This window comes from Camarhynchus parvulus, chromosome 1A (assembly GCF_901933205.1).
Source record: "Camarhynchus parvulus chromosome 1A, STF_HiC, whole genome shotgun sequence".
NCBI lineage: Eukaryota > Metazoa > Chordata > Aves > Passeriformes > Thraupidae > Camarhynchus > Camarhynchus parvulus.
This window is the reverse complement of record NC_044586.1, coordinates 31,723,356-31,738,923: the sequence shown is the minus strand read 5'-3', so window position 1 is coordinate 31,738,923 and position 15,568 is coordinate 31,723,356. Positions and strand designations below refer to the sequence as shown.

The window sequence follows — 15,568 nt, the reverse complement described above, 5'->3', positions numbered from 1 at the left end:
AACTTTGAAATAATTCATATTATTTTTGCAATATATTTTAATAGATCCTTGCTTTAAGCAGCTGTGACACAATTTCTGATAGGGAAAATACTTCTTAGAGTATCCCTCCTAAGTGTGAAATATTTTTAATTTGAAAATGAACACTGTCAGTGTACATTGATTTGTTTATTCCATTTTAATTATTTTATACTTCCAACATGGAAAGTGACTTTTATATGATCATATGATATACTGGAAGTGATTTGGAAGTCATTCAGTTTAAGTTTTGTTTCTGGTTTTCCATCAATCATATTGCTATAATCTGTTGCAAAACAGATAGTATGCAGGCATACTTCAGGATTACCCTGCACAGATATCAACAATGCCCCAATGCACAACCACTGGCAGGATTAGCATCTATCTGAGCCATCCTCCAAAATCTGTCTACATCATCAGGTTGTAGATATTCACAGTTGCTGTTGAAACTGGTATGGGAATATGAATTGACCTTATAGGGACAGACTTTAAGGAACTGGTCCTGAGATTCCCCTTCCAATTAATATTTTAATATTTTAATATTTTACACAAACTAGAGCAGCACAAAGTAAGAGAGATACATAACTCATAGTGTTCAGTACTCTACTGCAAGTTCTGTAGAGCACTTTCTTGGATGGTGAGAAATATGGATTTAAATTCTCCTAAGCTGACTTAAGGAATTGAATTTAACTCTCCTACATCACTGTGTTACTGAGAAAAACCATATGCTGCTATTCTTTATAAATAGGAGGAGAGATTAATGGAAGAAGGTTTACAGAGGTCTTCCTGCACATTTAATAGGATGAGAAAAGAGGAAAAAAGATAAATTATCATACTGTTCAAGCTTAAGTAACTGGTTTACCTACATGAGTTGGGAGCCTAAATTCTGTTTATAATCAGAGAGAAAAAGGCTTTAAATTTAGGTTTTGTGAAAAAAATCACTTTTTTCCCCTACTAACTGCATTTGGAGTATAGACACATAACTCAGTCAACTTCCATGTCTGCAAATTAGATTTTTTTGCACAAAGCAGTAAGTACAGGAAAAATTCTATAAGAAAAATCTTATCTATTTAAAAATGCAGATAAATACAAATATGATTGAAAAAGTGTTTTAAAAATTCATTTTATATATACAGTTTTAGTTCATTATTTTGTGAAGCAGTTTCTACACCATAATCAGAAATACATTTAATTTGTCATAGGATGTTGTAAAATCTACTATAGTGGATGAATCTCCAGTATTAAGTGTAAAAAACCTTGAGGTACAAAAGCTTTAGGTATGCTAAAACTTAACATTTTTGCAGCACCAAGTGATCCACCAAAAGATGTTACATATAGAAACCTTTCTTCCACATCAATAATGCTATTCTGGTCTCCTCCTCAAAAGCCTAATGGAAATATACTGTACTACTCAGTTTATTTCAAAAACAACTCAGGAATATTCATAAAGGTAAGCTTATTTTTATATTCTTTTGTAGAAGTAAATTAAATGTTCTAATAATTACTTAAAGATTAAATCAGTTTTATAGTTATCAATAAATTGATTTTTCATATTTCCTTCATCATGATGTAGATTTTAAACTTACATAGACAGAAGTACATCTTGTAATCATATGTTTTACATTGTGCATCTCACTGAGCATTCATATCGTACAAGCATTAATGCCAATAGGTTTTGTGTAATATTCCATTATGCAAAGTTTATATGTGTATATATATGCACACATACACCTAATATAAATACACACTTTGCATATGTAGTGGATAGACTCAAGACCCACTACATGCATGGCACACCCTCAAGAGTGTTTCTTTTAGTCTAATCTATCAATTTCAGTAAATTTCTGTTTCTGGTTTTACTTTTTAATACATGTTGGTACAGTATTGAAAATATGGAGGTAATGTGAAAGTAGGGAATGCTTTTTTTCATATTTTTCTTACTCTCAAAAGGAAATTACTGTTTAGTATATTGAAGCAAAGATTGTTATTCCTGAAGTTAAAGCTTAAAAGACAAAATCTTGTAAATAATATTTTGGAGATATATTTTCATTTAGTTTTTTTTCCTGTTGCTGCTTTCATCCTTAATTATGCACTGCACTTATTAATTGTATATAGTCTTTTTATTCTACTTTCTGTGAATATCTTATAGTACAGAAATATAATAAGAGAAATAAGCTTCCTTTACAGCTTTTTGGTCTCAAGTTGTACACATATGGAAGAAAAACAAGAAATATAAATTCATTTATAAAATTATGTATGGAAAACAACCTTGACTGCATAAATTTATGATCAAGATATGTTTAGGGTGAGGTATGCACGTTTTTGAGGATAGCTAGAAAAAATATTCACAAATGTTAGACATAGCTGTGAGTGAATAATTGCTGACATACTTGAGTGTATACACATCTCTGACTCGTATGCAGGTATGTAGTCACTGGGCTCTGCATAGTTTCAGTTGCAAGCAGGACTGTGCCATGAATTCACATTCTGATGAGATTAAAATCAGGGCTACAGTTCAGATCAAAGACTCTGTTTGCACACACTGCTATGGCAACAGCTTTTTTCTTAAATCTCTTTAAGAGATTTAAGATGTAAAGTGGACAAATTTAAGATTTAAGTGGAAAAACTTTACATCAGTGCATCACCTGAACCAGCCCATCCTGTGAAGGACATTTCAAGCAATTTTAGAGAAGGACTATGGACTTGGATTATTCCTGCCTTTAGGAAGGTGTAACTCTGAGATGAATGAGTAAGGCAAAGCTGACACACTGAGAGAGAGAGAGAGATAAAACCCCCAAGCTGTGCCCAGGATTCTGGAAATAAAAGAGGAAGACAGGGAAGATGGAGCACAGTGGCATTGGCCCAGCAGGGTGAGGGTCCGGTTTTATTATCATGTGATGTAGTTAGGCCAGGAAACGATGGTGACACAAGTGGAAGTTAATGCTGCTTTGGCGTATTATGTGTTGTCAGGACAAAAGTGCTGACAGTAGTTCCGTCAACTACTGCTGACAGTAGTTCTACCTCTGTGTGTGGAACCTACCATTTTCATCCTTTTGACTTTGATTTCTATTCCATCCCTCTGCCGTCAGAAGATAAGTTTCAGCTGCTGTTGCATCTGTCTCTTACTGCCCATGGGATATGAGCATTAATCTCTCGAATCATGATCAAATCTTAATCTGTCTACTCCCTTTAACTCCTTCTGCCCTTCATATCCTGTCTGCTCACTGTTTAGCTTGGCAATTACCAAATCTACACTGCAGTCCTAATCTGTACCTTGGCATTCCTATGGATGCAAGACAGATTTCAAACAGGTGAAAAAAAGCCAACTCATTTCTGTCAGGTATTTTATATTACTCCTTTTACAACAGAGAAATGCATGTGTGAAAGTCAGCCTGATATGTGACTACATATATATATATATTTAGACAGTTGTAAGCTGCATGAGTATGCATACATATAGGTTACAGCTTTCTGTAACTTAGAAGTATAACCATGTAATTGCAGGGTCTGTTGCTAAGTTTTGTATTGCACATATTTGGAAAGAAAGAATCTTTGGCTGAAATACTCTGTGTCAAGGTCACCGTTCTGATTATATTTAACCAAACTGTATTTTCAGATGGAGAAATTATACAGAAGAATTGAAAAAGTGGGTGATCTTTTCACATTTCACATTTTCACATTGCAGGCAGCCATTCTCTACCAGTCTTTCCTCTGCGTCTTTGTCAGGACATAATGCAAGAGGTCCAAGTCTTAAAGCATAACTTCTAGATGCCTGAATAAACACCCTTGCTGAAGAAAATCAAGCAAATTAATATCTCCCAATGCTCTCATAATCTGAAATAGATACAGAAGTCATACTAAACTATTCTGTTGTCTCAATTTATTGTTGTCTGTGCTATTCTGTTGTCTCAATTTATCACTTCTCACACATTCTCAAAATGCTCAGGCTTATTAAAACCTAATCAACATAAACCACTGACTATTAATATGTTAAAACTAGGAAGTTAGTAGTTGCATAGTGAAGCATTTTGTTTAGGGAAGAAATGTCCAAATACAAAAAAAGACCTGAGATAAAAGATACAGTTTACTCCTTGACTTGATGCAGAAATTTGAGTTTTCTGTCAAAAAGGGAAAATTTATGTACCCTCTTCAGTCAGAAAAATAATGTATAGTTTCTTTGCTTTACTGGTCTACATGAAAAATAACACTGCAGCTGTCTAGTCAGAAGGCCTGGGATGCTCAGACCCAAGGTTCAAGTTCAGAATAGCAGAAGGAAATATTTAGTGATGGAGATTAGATTTAAGGATTTTGGTAGATGAGTGGACTGTTTCTATGGGGATGCTGACAATTGTAAAAGAAAATGTGTCAGAGAGGGAGGAATGGCTGGTAGCCCGCTAGAATAAACCATTACCTGCATTAGGCTAGGTTCCAGTTCAGCATTATCTTTCATCTTCTGCTGTCATAGGTCTAGGGAAAATGCTACTTCATGGTGTATATACCCTGTCCCAGTGCAGTAAAGATCTGACATGTATGCTGACAAAGAGTGCTTCCTTCACAGATGACATGACACTGTACCTCTTCTTCACCTCACTTCTCTGTGACACTGCTGGGTTCCTACAGTTCAAGATTTCAGTGTTCGCAATAGCATCTTTGCAAGTTTTGCTTCACGATGCCTTGCCTGGTGCTTGAAGCAATCATAGTGTCCATATTCTCAGTCCTATCCAGGAAATAAATCAAAGACTCAATGGAAGTAACTTTCTCATGGTTAAATATGAATCTATGAAAGGTATCATTGGCTTGAATGAAATCCCTTATTTAATCTCTATATACTTCTGTTTTGATTAGAAAGAAAGTGGAAAGATGCTAATTACAAACATAAATATATACTTCAATAAATTTCCCCAGTGTAGGAATTTCAGTACAGATGAAAGCTGTCCTGCTCTGACAGACCAGACAGGGGAACCAGGGGCAAGGACTGAAAAAAAGCCCATGATCCTTCTAGCAACTGAAGATCTAACCCCAAATCATCCAACCTCTACCTCAAGCCAAGCAAAATGGATATGACTGGATACACTTCAGAGTGAAATTCAACTTGGTCTACCCTTGGGATCCAGAAAAGGGATGCAAACAATGTACTGTAGTACTTAACAATCAAACATTTTCTTCACCTGTATGACCAAAGTAGGGATAAAAAGGGGAACATCTCTACAATACACTGCAAATTTTTAAAAAGCTGGTCTCAGAATGGTACAGCAGACAAAAAGGAAATAACTTCACTTAGGTTTTTAATGGAACAGTGAATATTCCACTCCTTGAAGGATGGTTTGGATAAGCCTTCGCAGTATCACCACTCTCACCTGATTCCCAGAGTCAAGTATGTGATCCTCTGACTCAAAACAAGAATGCAATGCAATGAACTTAAAAAAGAAAACAGAACAGAGGTAAAAGCTTAACAGTGCATAAGAGCATCACCATGTTTTCCTTATACAGCTAACTACAGCTTTATGCCACTGGAAATGTCTGCCACTTCCTGAGGTGAAGAAGATACTAGTTTCTGCTGACGCTTTCATGGCTTGAGTGTATTGCTTACACTTAGCTGCTTTTAATAATCTGATACTTTGCTATGTCAAAACTTCTTTCATGTGTGGATGAAGAAAGGGACAGAAGGAAGAATTTCTTCAGCTGTAGCCAAAGATCCTAAGCTGTTTGCTTTCATCTACAGCCACAGTTAATTGTAAAACTTCCTAAAGTGTTCTATCCCCAGGGTACAATTAGTACAAGTTTCATCTTTTCTCAGTTTGTACCCACACAGCTTTTCCTGCTTACTGTTACTCTTAACTATGTGCTCCTTTTTTCCTCATATTTTTGAATTTCCCTAATATTTTTTCCTAATATTTTGTCATATCAGTAGTTAGAGATATCTCCTTGGGGTTCTCACAGTAAAGGAGCTACCTCTTAAAATAGTTTTTGTTGACCCACCAAAACCCTGTTATTCATGTTGGTTCGCTGAGTCCTTAACTGCCAGACAGCTGCCTAAATTGTAAAGGCCTTTTTAAACTAAGTGTTGAATTTTCAGCTGTTCATATCAATAAACTCCCATTAAATCTAGGATCTAAACTTGATGTGGTAGCCTTGACATTTTTACCTTGAAAACTCAGGTAATTATTTAAGGTCCTATTTAAAAAAAAAATCTGATTATTACATGTTGCTATAAATTACTAATTGTTGCTAACAATAATACTAATAGTAACAACAAGAGGGTATTAGAATTCTTCCTCTGGGCCAGATGATGTTTTCTGTCATACCTTGCTTGAGTATCAGAAAGTTTAACTAAATACCTTAGAATCTGATCTGCTGTTTCCTGTATCTTAACTTACCAAATATAACAAAGCTCTTTCCAGCCTTTTTCAGTTAGGTGTGAAGCTAGTATGAAATCCAAACTTCTTCTAGAAGAAAGTCATATAGTAAGGTGGAATTTTTTGTATTTTGACTGATGTTGACTTAACCTAATCTATTGGGCAAAACTAACAGTGTATTATAGTAATTTAATGAGTGGATACTCATATTCATTAAATTAAGAAAAGTTATACTCACAATTTGTGCAGCTTCTGGTCTGCATTCAAAACAAAGGTTTAAGTTTTCATTGCCAAACTGTTTACTTATTTATGTTATGTCAGTACTAGTGACTGCAGGCAAAACTAGGTCTTCAGATACAGACGTAAAAATCTCAGGGAAATGAATGAGAGTGTCACCTATTGTTTTCTGCAAAAATAAAAATATTTTGCCCCTACAAAAAATTGGTGAAGTGTTGCATTAGGTATATAAATTGATATGTGACAGACATTAGTGACAGACATAAAGATTGCATACTGAACAATCAGTTTGCACAGTATGGATTCAACTGTTTGATAAAGCATATCACAGCCTTTCTTTTTCAGAAAAAAAAATCCTTGAAAACTAACTTGCATTTTAAAGAAGTGGAGGGTGTGGATTTGATCTAACACCAAAAATAGGGGGCAGGCCAAATAGCTGGAATTGATCAGGGGGTTAGGCAAAATATTGCTGTGTAGGAAAGTTAGGATTTCTTTGGTCCTGAGAAGTGCTGTCCATGCCATCTGCTCAATAGGACAACGTGGCTGCTGGAGAGAAATGCTACTGGCTCTTTGAATCAGCAGTGAAGATTGGACTTGCTACCCAAAGCTTGATCTGAATATGCTTATGGGCTAAATAACTTCTCAACAATTTTCAAACCATTAACCAAACTGTGTTGAATCATCTAAGTCAGGTTCCTGTAAATCAGTGGATGATTCAACACATTCAACTTCAACTGATTGAACTTATGTGGTGTAGCTGAACTTACATAAATAATAGCCTTTATATTTTGTCTTTTCACCTTCCAAAATTGTTGATTCTAAATAGGAATGGCCTCCTTAGAGGTGCTGATCTGAGCACTAACTTGCTGTTGCAGTCACAGTATTAATGACATTTTTTTATATAGTTCAAAAGACACTGGGAATGGGTTCTGCTCCTATTCTTTCCATAGCAAGAAACTGCACAAAGGAAAAAAAAATTGTGTTGATGCCTTCAGTTTAACATGAGCCCACTCACTATAGATACTTCCTTAGAGATAATGGCATGGTGTTACTGCAAGGGACAACTAGCAAAAGGAACAGTTTATCAAGGGGTGTGGTGAGATCTCTGCTACTGAAAGATTCAAGTTCAAAATCTACTCTCATAAAAATAGATTAAAGAGAGAGACATCCTTTGGTTTGATTAACAATGATCAGTCAAAGCATGTGTGATTCATGTAATCTAAAAACAATTAGCAGATGCTGGGGTTTTTGGTCATTTTCTTGATGAAATATGGATAAACACACTGCAATATTACAGTTTTAATCCCTGAATTGGCATTCAACAATTACAAACAATAGAAGAAGCCAATTATGTACTCTGTAGTACTTACAGGGGGTATAAATAGACATCATAACATCAAGTATCTCAGAAAAAATCAGTACTCATTAGGAGTCAAAGCATAGGCTTATGTCTTCTGAGTGCTATGGTGAATCATGTCTCCTGCTGGTGGTGGTGATGGCTAAATGGGGCACTAGAAAGAGAAATCAATGAATAAAAAGCATTTTATGTGGTAACATTTTCTTTTATTTCTCTCTTTAGAATTTCACAAGTTATGGTAATGACAGCAATGTCAGTGTAGTGCTGGATGACTTGGCAAAATACAGCCATTATACTTTGTGGTTAACTGCAAGCACAGCATTTGGAGATGGAAACAAAACCAGTGAAAAAATAGATGTGTATACAGATCAGGACAGTAAGTTAATAACTTTTTTAGTGCTCATTGTATATTAGTGCTTTTATTAAATATTTATTAAATATTTTCTTACTTAAAAGTTATTTTACTGTTATGATGGCAAAGTTTAAAAAAGACCATTAAATGTGGTTTTTTGATGCTGCAATATTTATCTTTGCAAGGAAGGCATTTTGATCTGAGTCTTTCAAATACTAGAGCACATAGAACGTGGAGCACAAGCCTCTGTGGATACAAACAATAAAATTATTGTCTTAAGCTTTCATTAAGACTCTTTTCCTACAGAAATTTAACAGAAATGATTATTCATATATACCTTCAACCATTTTGATTTTGATATTGAAACACAAATTATTTTTAAAAGTTGTAAAAAATATTGTAACTGACACTTTCAGATTAATTATATTTTGAACAGTTATTTCTGGTTGGGGTTTGGATGTTTTATTACTGTAATCCATGCATTTAATTTTTTGCTTATTATCTCTCATAGTCCCAGAAGGTTTTGTTGAAAATCTGATCTATCAAAACATTTCCTCATCTTCTGTAAATGTAAGCTGGCTTCCACCATCCCAGCCAAATGGCTTAGTCTTCTTTCATGTTTCTCTAAGTTTAATGCAACTGGGAACCAGTAAGATATTATCTTTCCTTACTTACAACACAAGCATAATTTTTGATGATCTGGAGAAATACACTGATTACATTCTGAAAATCACACCAGCCACTGATAAAGGATCTTCTGAACGGCATACTCTGAGTCTTCACATAAGAACTGATGAAGATGGTAAGACTTTTTATTAATTCCTAAAGAAATATATTTAAAAAAACCCAAATAGCTTTCTAAAAGAAAAAATTGTTTATTTTTCTTGTTTCATTTAGTGTTTCTGTAATACAGTGACACAAACAACTGCTGCATGTTTCTATTTTAAGACTGAAATAGAATTTTTCATTGTAACTCATATTTTCTGAGATTATAGTTGCTTTTCTCTTTCTTATTTCTTCATATAGTCCCAGAATCAGCACCTGTAATGAAAACATTTTCAAATCTCTCAACTACCTCAGTTATGCTTTCATGGGACCCTCCTGTTAAGCCAAATGGTATTATAATACATTATGATTTAAATTTATTTGGGCCAGAAATGAATAGCTCATTCTCTACCACCAATAATTTTATCATTTTGGAAGATCTTCTGCCATTCACATTGTACAGCATTTATGCAGCTGCCAGAACAATAAAAGGACCTGGTCCCTCTGCTGTGCTTCAGTTCTACACAGATGAGTCAGGTGAGCAAATTCAATTGTAAACAACTTCAAAATATCAGCTCTATTACAGCATCCATCCTAGATCTGAGCATCAGACCTGTTGATATGAAGGATTAATTTTCCATTGGTCAGTGAGTGAAGAGCTTTCAGGCGAAGGAAGCACTGCAAGGCAAGTGTTTCCTGAGTGCTCCTCCTCCTGCCACAGTGCACAAGAGGAGGTCACATTCTGCACAGGATTACAAAAATAACCCCATGAAGAAATATCTTTTGCCTTTGGAATGTGTTATGGTTTGCAAAGTGTCACGGATTGTGAAGCAAACAAGAGTACCTTTCTCTTCATCCCCCCTGTAATTGAAAAATGATAAAACATGGAAATATTTCTGACACATTCACACAGTTCTCCTGTACATGGACCTCCTCTCCCCTGCATGGTAAATTACACATCTTTTAAATGTATGATGAGTTGTGGTCCATATATGGGTGGAGGAAGCAAAATGTATTGCATTCCAGTTATATATGTAATACGACTTCTGATAAATGTCTTAGTTCTGACAGCAGGGATGTTTAAGTGATTAATAGATTTGTTAGATCTCTAAAAAGATCCCTTGCTGACTAAACATGTATTCTGGATTAATGGAATTTGTTTCATGTCAAAGAGGAAGAAAAAAGATGTAAATAGCAATAAAGTACTGTTGGCTTGAGTTCCAATACAAATTTTAACAAAAGTGCCTATGTTCTCCTGTATTGTTTTGCCTGGAGTATTTGTGATTTGGTACTCACTAGCATTTCTCTTTTGCAGTGCCATTAGCTCCACCCCAGAATTTGACCATTATCAACTACACCGCAGATTCTGTGTGGCTAAAATGGGATCCAAGTCCCCAGTCAAATGGTGTTATTATGAGATATAATTTTAAGATTTATCAAAACAACACTGAAAAACTATTTTTTTGGGTATGTTTATAATTAAGAGTGTATAATCTTTTAAAGTATTTTTTCATGCTTTAGGAAAAAAAAGTTTTGGCCAATATTTTAAATGTCTGTTATGCTCCTAGAATTATGAAGCTCCTATAAATTCCTATTTGCTAAGACAGTTTATTTTCCATCCCACCATACTAGTAATTCAATTTTTCAAATTAAACAGGAAAAATTGTTTGATTTTAATGTGCTTTGAGCTTCTAATGTTTCATTAACAGTGATATTTATTAATCTTACTTGGTATTTTAGTGTAAGCTTGATGTTAGAAAATGACAGAAGTTAGTTGCTTTGTGGCTACCTTTGTTTAACTATTTAGTACCTTATGGACTTTAAAGATACAAAAATTTTTACCATCTTAAAAAATAGTAAAAGCTGTTCAGAGGTCTTCATTAAAAAAAAATTGAAGAATAAGGACTGAGTAAATTGTAACTGAAGTAGATACTATATAAATGTTCAGGGCCAGGCTGGGTGAAGCTCTGAGTACCCCGTCTTATGGAAGGTTCCCTGCTCACAGTATGGAGGTTGAAACTGGATGGTCTTCAAAGGCACCTTCCAACCCAAACCATTCTATGGATCTGTAATTTTATGACTTACAAAATTTGATCAAGGCTTAAATCTGATTGCTTGGGTGGCCTCAAGGAATGTTCCGTGAACTGCAAAGGCAGCAAGCTGAGGTCAGGATTGCATCTCAAGCTTGGAAACTATGTAGTGAACCCTGTTCATCTGAGATGCTTGTAAAAGCTGCAGGAAAAGACAATGCTGCAGTGAGGTCTGCTGTTATTCCCCATTGTGGGAGGAAACGCTGGCATCATCCCAGTTTCTTCCATAAAGCCTGAAAGCCACTATGAGCTGTGAAAGAGAAACTGGATTCTACAGCCAGCTACTTTTGGAAACACATTCTTTAGGTAGTTTCATAGAAACCACCAAAGATCTGTAAGGAAGTAGAAGGTGAGAGGGGTTGATGTGAAGCTGGAAATACTTTTCAGTGTTTGAAAGCTACTCAGAGTGGAAGAGGCAAAACCATGGCTGTAAATTTTCTGTTCATTTCAGTAGGTTCAAGGTGAAGGCTACAATGTTTCTAGAGATTAATTGTGTACTAATAATATTTTCTTCCTTAAGAACATTTCAGGTTCAAACCATGAGGCAAACATTATTGGATTAGAACCATACAGCCCTTATTTTATCAGTGTCTCTGCGTTTACCAAGCTTGGGAATGGCAATCAGTTCAGTAATGCTGTCCACTTTACAACGATGGAATCAGGTTAGATATGACTTTTTCTAAGCTGCAGTTCTGACAGTTTTAAATACATTTATATGTGTTTTCCTTGTATGGTTGAACAAAAGTCTTCCTCTTCTCTCCAAAGAAAATATAACCTAACACTAACTCATTGTCTCTTGCCTGTGTAGCACTGATTCACATTCCTATTGTAGACTAGGTTTGAAGTCTGATTTCGGAAGTGTAGAATTAAAAATGTCCTCATCTGAAATGAGAGGCTTATATGGCTACTATAAATCTTTTAATAGCAACACAGATAAAGGGAGGAAAATTAGGTAGGTATCAGTCTTTGCAGATCAAAGCAATAATTCAGATCCCTGTGAAAATAACTGAAACACTAGCAGTATCAAAAGCAGCTGGATAAAAGATTGGCAAGTGAACTGGAAATTATATTAGACAAATAGAAATTTTTAAACTTTTTTTTTTCTTTTTAGAATTTATTTTAGGAAGGAAGCTAGCCACTAAAAGTGAAATACATACGATTCACTAAAGAGAGCCTGTGGGTTTGTGAAACTGGCTGTTGTGCAAAACCAGTTTTGCACAACAAAACTCCTTTTCCAGGTCAGAGCAACCCCCAGCTCTGTAAGAGCTGTCAGTGCCAGGGCACAAGCGTGGGTTAGGGGGCTCCCAGGTTCCTCTACAATGTTAGCAAAGGGAGCATACCCCAAAATAAAAAGATCCCATATGATGACTACAGGTCTGCTAAGATCATGCTTCCAGTGAAGACTCTTTCCAGAACCAGTAAAGAAGAGTTTCTGGGGAAGAGTTTTACAGTTTATTGTACCAAAGAGTTACAACACCATCAGAAATCTGGACCATCACTGAGCTGGTTCAGTTTGGCTGTTGAACTCCTGCAGCTGAATGTGGTGCTCTTCAAAAGCCATAGTCATCCATCAGTTGTTTCATTTCATCACTGACATTCCATATTTGTGTTACTTTCTTTATTTCTCTTTAACCAATTGTTCATACATAATCACACTGTTTTCAAAGTGATTGTAGTATTTTCTACCTTCATTAATTTTTTATGAGTATTTTAAAAAATTTCTTTTGCTTCAGCCAGCAAATAGATGGGAAAAAATAAGTTGAAAGAATTGATATGAAAACTCTGAAATCTGCCCAGTGACCTCTGTAGAGAGAAATGTAATATAGGGCCTGAAAGAAATAAGGCTGACAGACATATAAGAAAATAGATGAATAAGGAGCTTCTACTGTTGATGCTGTTGCTATGTATATGCAGTAGATAATAGAGTATGTATACTGTGTATGTTATAGTACACTGTGTTTAAAAACACATGGGGGAAATATGGGCATAAAGTTTTGTTGGGGAAACAAAACTGAAGCCCACAACTAGGAAGAAGCCACATAGATGGCCTCTTTTCTCTGAAGTACTAAAATGAGTCACATTCATAGCAGTTGGAAAAGAATCATCTAATGAGGACAAAGTCATAGTATTGTTCTTTCAATGTGTTTTTTTATTAATTTGTCTGACACTGCAGTGTTTGACTCTCGCTATGAACGCTGTGTCTGCTTCTCTAATGATATTGTTGTGTGATTACAATTTTAGTTGTGTGTGCATGTTAATCTTTGGTGCCTGTGTATCCTTTAAGTGCCAGATGCTGTACAGAACATTCGCTGTATTGCAACGAGTTGGCAATCGATCCTAGTGCAGTGGGACCCTCCTGCTTCAGCCAATGGCATAATTACACATTACATCATAGCAATTGAAGGAAATTCTACAAATTTTTCATCTTCTGGTACACTGCATAATTTTAGAAATCTGCTTTCCAACATTACTTATCAAATTAAAATAAAAGCTGCAACGTCTGCTGGTGATGGTGAAGAACAGATATGCAATGCCAGTACACTTCCAGAAAAAGGTAAATAATTATTCAAGTTATTTTTTTGTTTAATTTAAATGATGACTATGAAACACACAGGCATGGAAAAACTGCTTCAATACAGGCAGTTAAATCATTCTGTTGTTTAAATTTCTTGCTAATAGTGAATGAAGAGAAACAGGGCTTCCTCTTTCTCCTGCTTTAGAACACACCTAGTGATGAGAATAAATTGCCATTTTTAAAAGCACAATGAGAACACCTTTTTCTATGTGAGTTTGAATAGTTATTTTATTCATTTATGATCACCTATTACTTTTTGTCATATAATATCTGCCTTGTTTCTAGCCTATTTAGCATATTTGAGACTATGTATGAAAAAATTTTTGAGAGTGAAATTTTTGTTGTTTTGCTTTTACTAACTGACAGTGATATGAATTCAATGGCAATAAAACTGTTCTGAATTCAGGAAATTGAGAAGAATTTAGCCTCTACAAGCAAACTTTTTCATAACTTTTCATGGGTAGGATTTTTTAAAAGAAGAAGGAAAATTGTGAGCGAAACACAAAGAAAAATGTAGACAGGTTTTCTGGCATTGAAGGGAAAAATTGTTACCCAAAGTCTGTCTTCCTTTTTCTCTCCACACACACACTTCACCTAATCTTGGCAGTGCTTTCATTTGACATATGAAACATGGAGATGATATTCTATGCAAAATAGAATTAGTTCTATGTGAATAGCTGTGTACCTATCTTCTAAGCTGAAAGTGAAGAGGAGCTCAAATCTGAATCAGGAAGTACAGGCCTATTTCAGCCCTCCAGTCAGGGATGATTTTTACTCTTGGGACTATTTATTGGGATTTTTTTCTCCTTTGGTGCTAGTTAAATATAAAAATTAAAAAAAATATGTAAAATGAGAAGCATCCAGATAAGATTTCACATTTCTTCTAAATTACAGGAGAAATTAATGCATTTAGCTCTTTTTTTTGTGTGTGTTATCTTAAATGAGATCAATTTATGCAATGGATTTGAGGAAGTCTCTATTTCAGAAAAGCTGGGTAGTTAGAAAACACAGGGGTGGGATGGAGGAGCACTACTGTACCCCAGAGGCTTAGAAAACAAACCTAGCTTTTGTAATACTTTATTACTAAGTTTTTGAATAGCTTAAAAGATGAGTTGCAGCACTTGCATATACTTCAACTGAAAGAGTGAATTTTCTCAGATCTGGCAAATAATAAACACAAAACTCTGTGTCAGGAGCAAGGTTTTGGTTCAGAATGAGAAATGAAGGGGAGCAGCTCAGCTGTGCAGACTTGAGTCAGACATCGAACTTGGGGGAGCTCAGACTTACCCTTACTCTTAGATTCCCTGTTGCTACTTCCTGAGTGTCATGCACCTGCACTGGATCCCTCCTGTCTGCAAAGCCTTGGTCTCCCATTATGAGCTTTGATTTCCAAATTTCTTAAAATTAACTTGTGAATGTGCATGTCTGAATGAATCTAGACCACGTCTGTGTTGTCAGCTGAACTACTGCTGCTATGGTTCCAGATCAAATGGATGAGTTCCAAATGAGGACAAGCCTCTGGCTGGCATATTTTGGCCATCATTGTGAAAATAGCCAGGGTTGTACTTTGATGACTGCCCCTCCTCATGATACAGTCTATCCCACTAAAGCCTGGCCGCATCTGTTATTTGAACTATGATGTGGCACATTCATACACTTTTCTGATTAATATTTTCTGCCTAAATTGGCTTCCTTGTCAACAGCTCCCCTACAAATTCTGCCAGTTTGTGATCCCTGATAGTCTCGTTCTTTCCAGAACCTTGGCAATTTATGCCTGGTTCATCTGTCCTCTTGTTTGCTCAGAAGCTTCTGTTCATCAGC

The 15,568-nt window shown here is 35.5% G+C and overlaps 1 protein-coding gene across 1 annotated transcript in view; it reads left to right on the top strand.

Moving 5' to 3' along the window:
• The window catches only part of PTPRQ (protein tyrosine phosphatase receptor type Q), a 99,233-nt gene that overhangs the window by 28,066 nt on the left and 55,599 nt on the right, over window positions 1-15,568 (top strand). Inside the window, exons 19-25 of the mRNA XM_030960825.1 lie at window positions 1,320-1,465; window positions 8,188-8,341; window positions 8,829-9,119; window positions 9,344-9,619; window positions 10,398-10,549; window positions 11,693-11,834; window positions 13,457-13,726. Of these exons, the coding sequence (XP_030816685.1) occupies window positions 1,320-1,465; window positions 8,188-8,341; window positions 8,829-9,119; window positions 9,344-9,619; window positions 10,398-10,549; window positions 11,693-11,834; window positions 13,457-13,726 (1,431 nt within the window). The remainder of the gene's footprint in view (window positions 1-1,319; window positions 1,466-8,187; window positions 8,342-8,828; window positions 9,120-9,343; window positions 9,620-10,397; window positions 10,550-11,692; window positions 11,835-13,456; window positions 13,727-15,568) is intronic.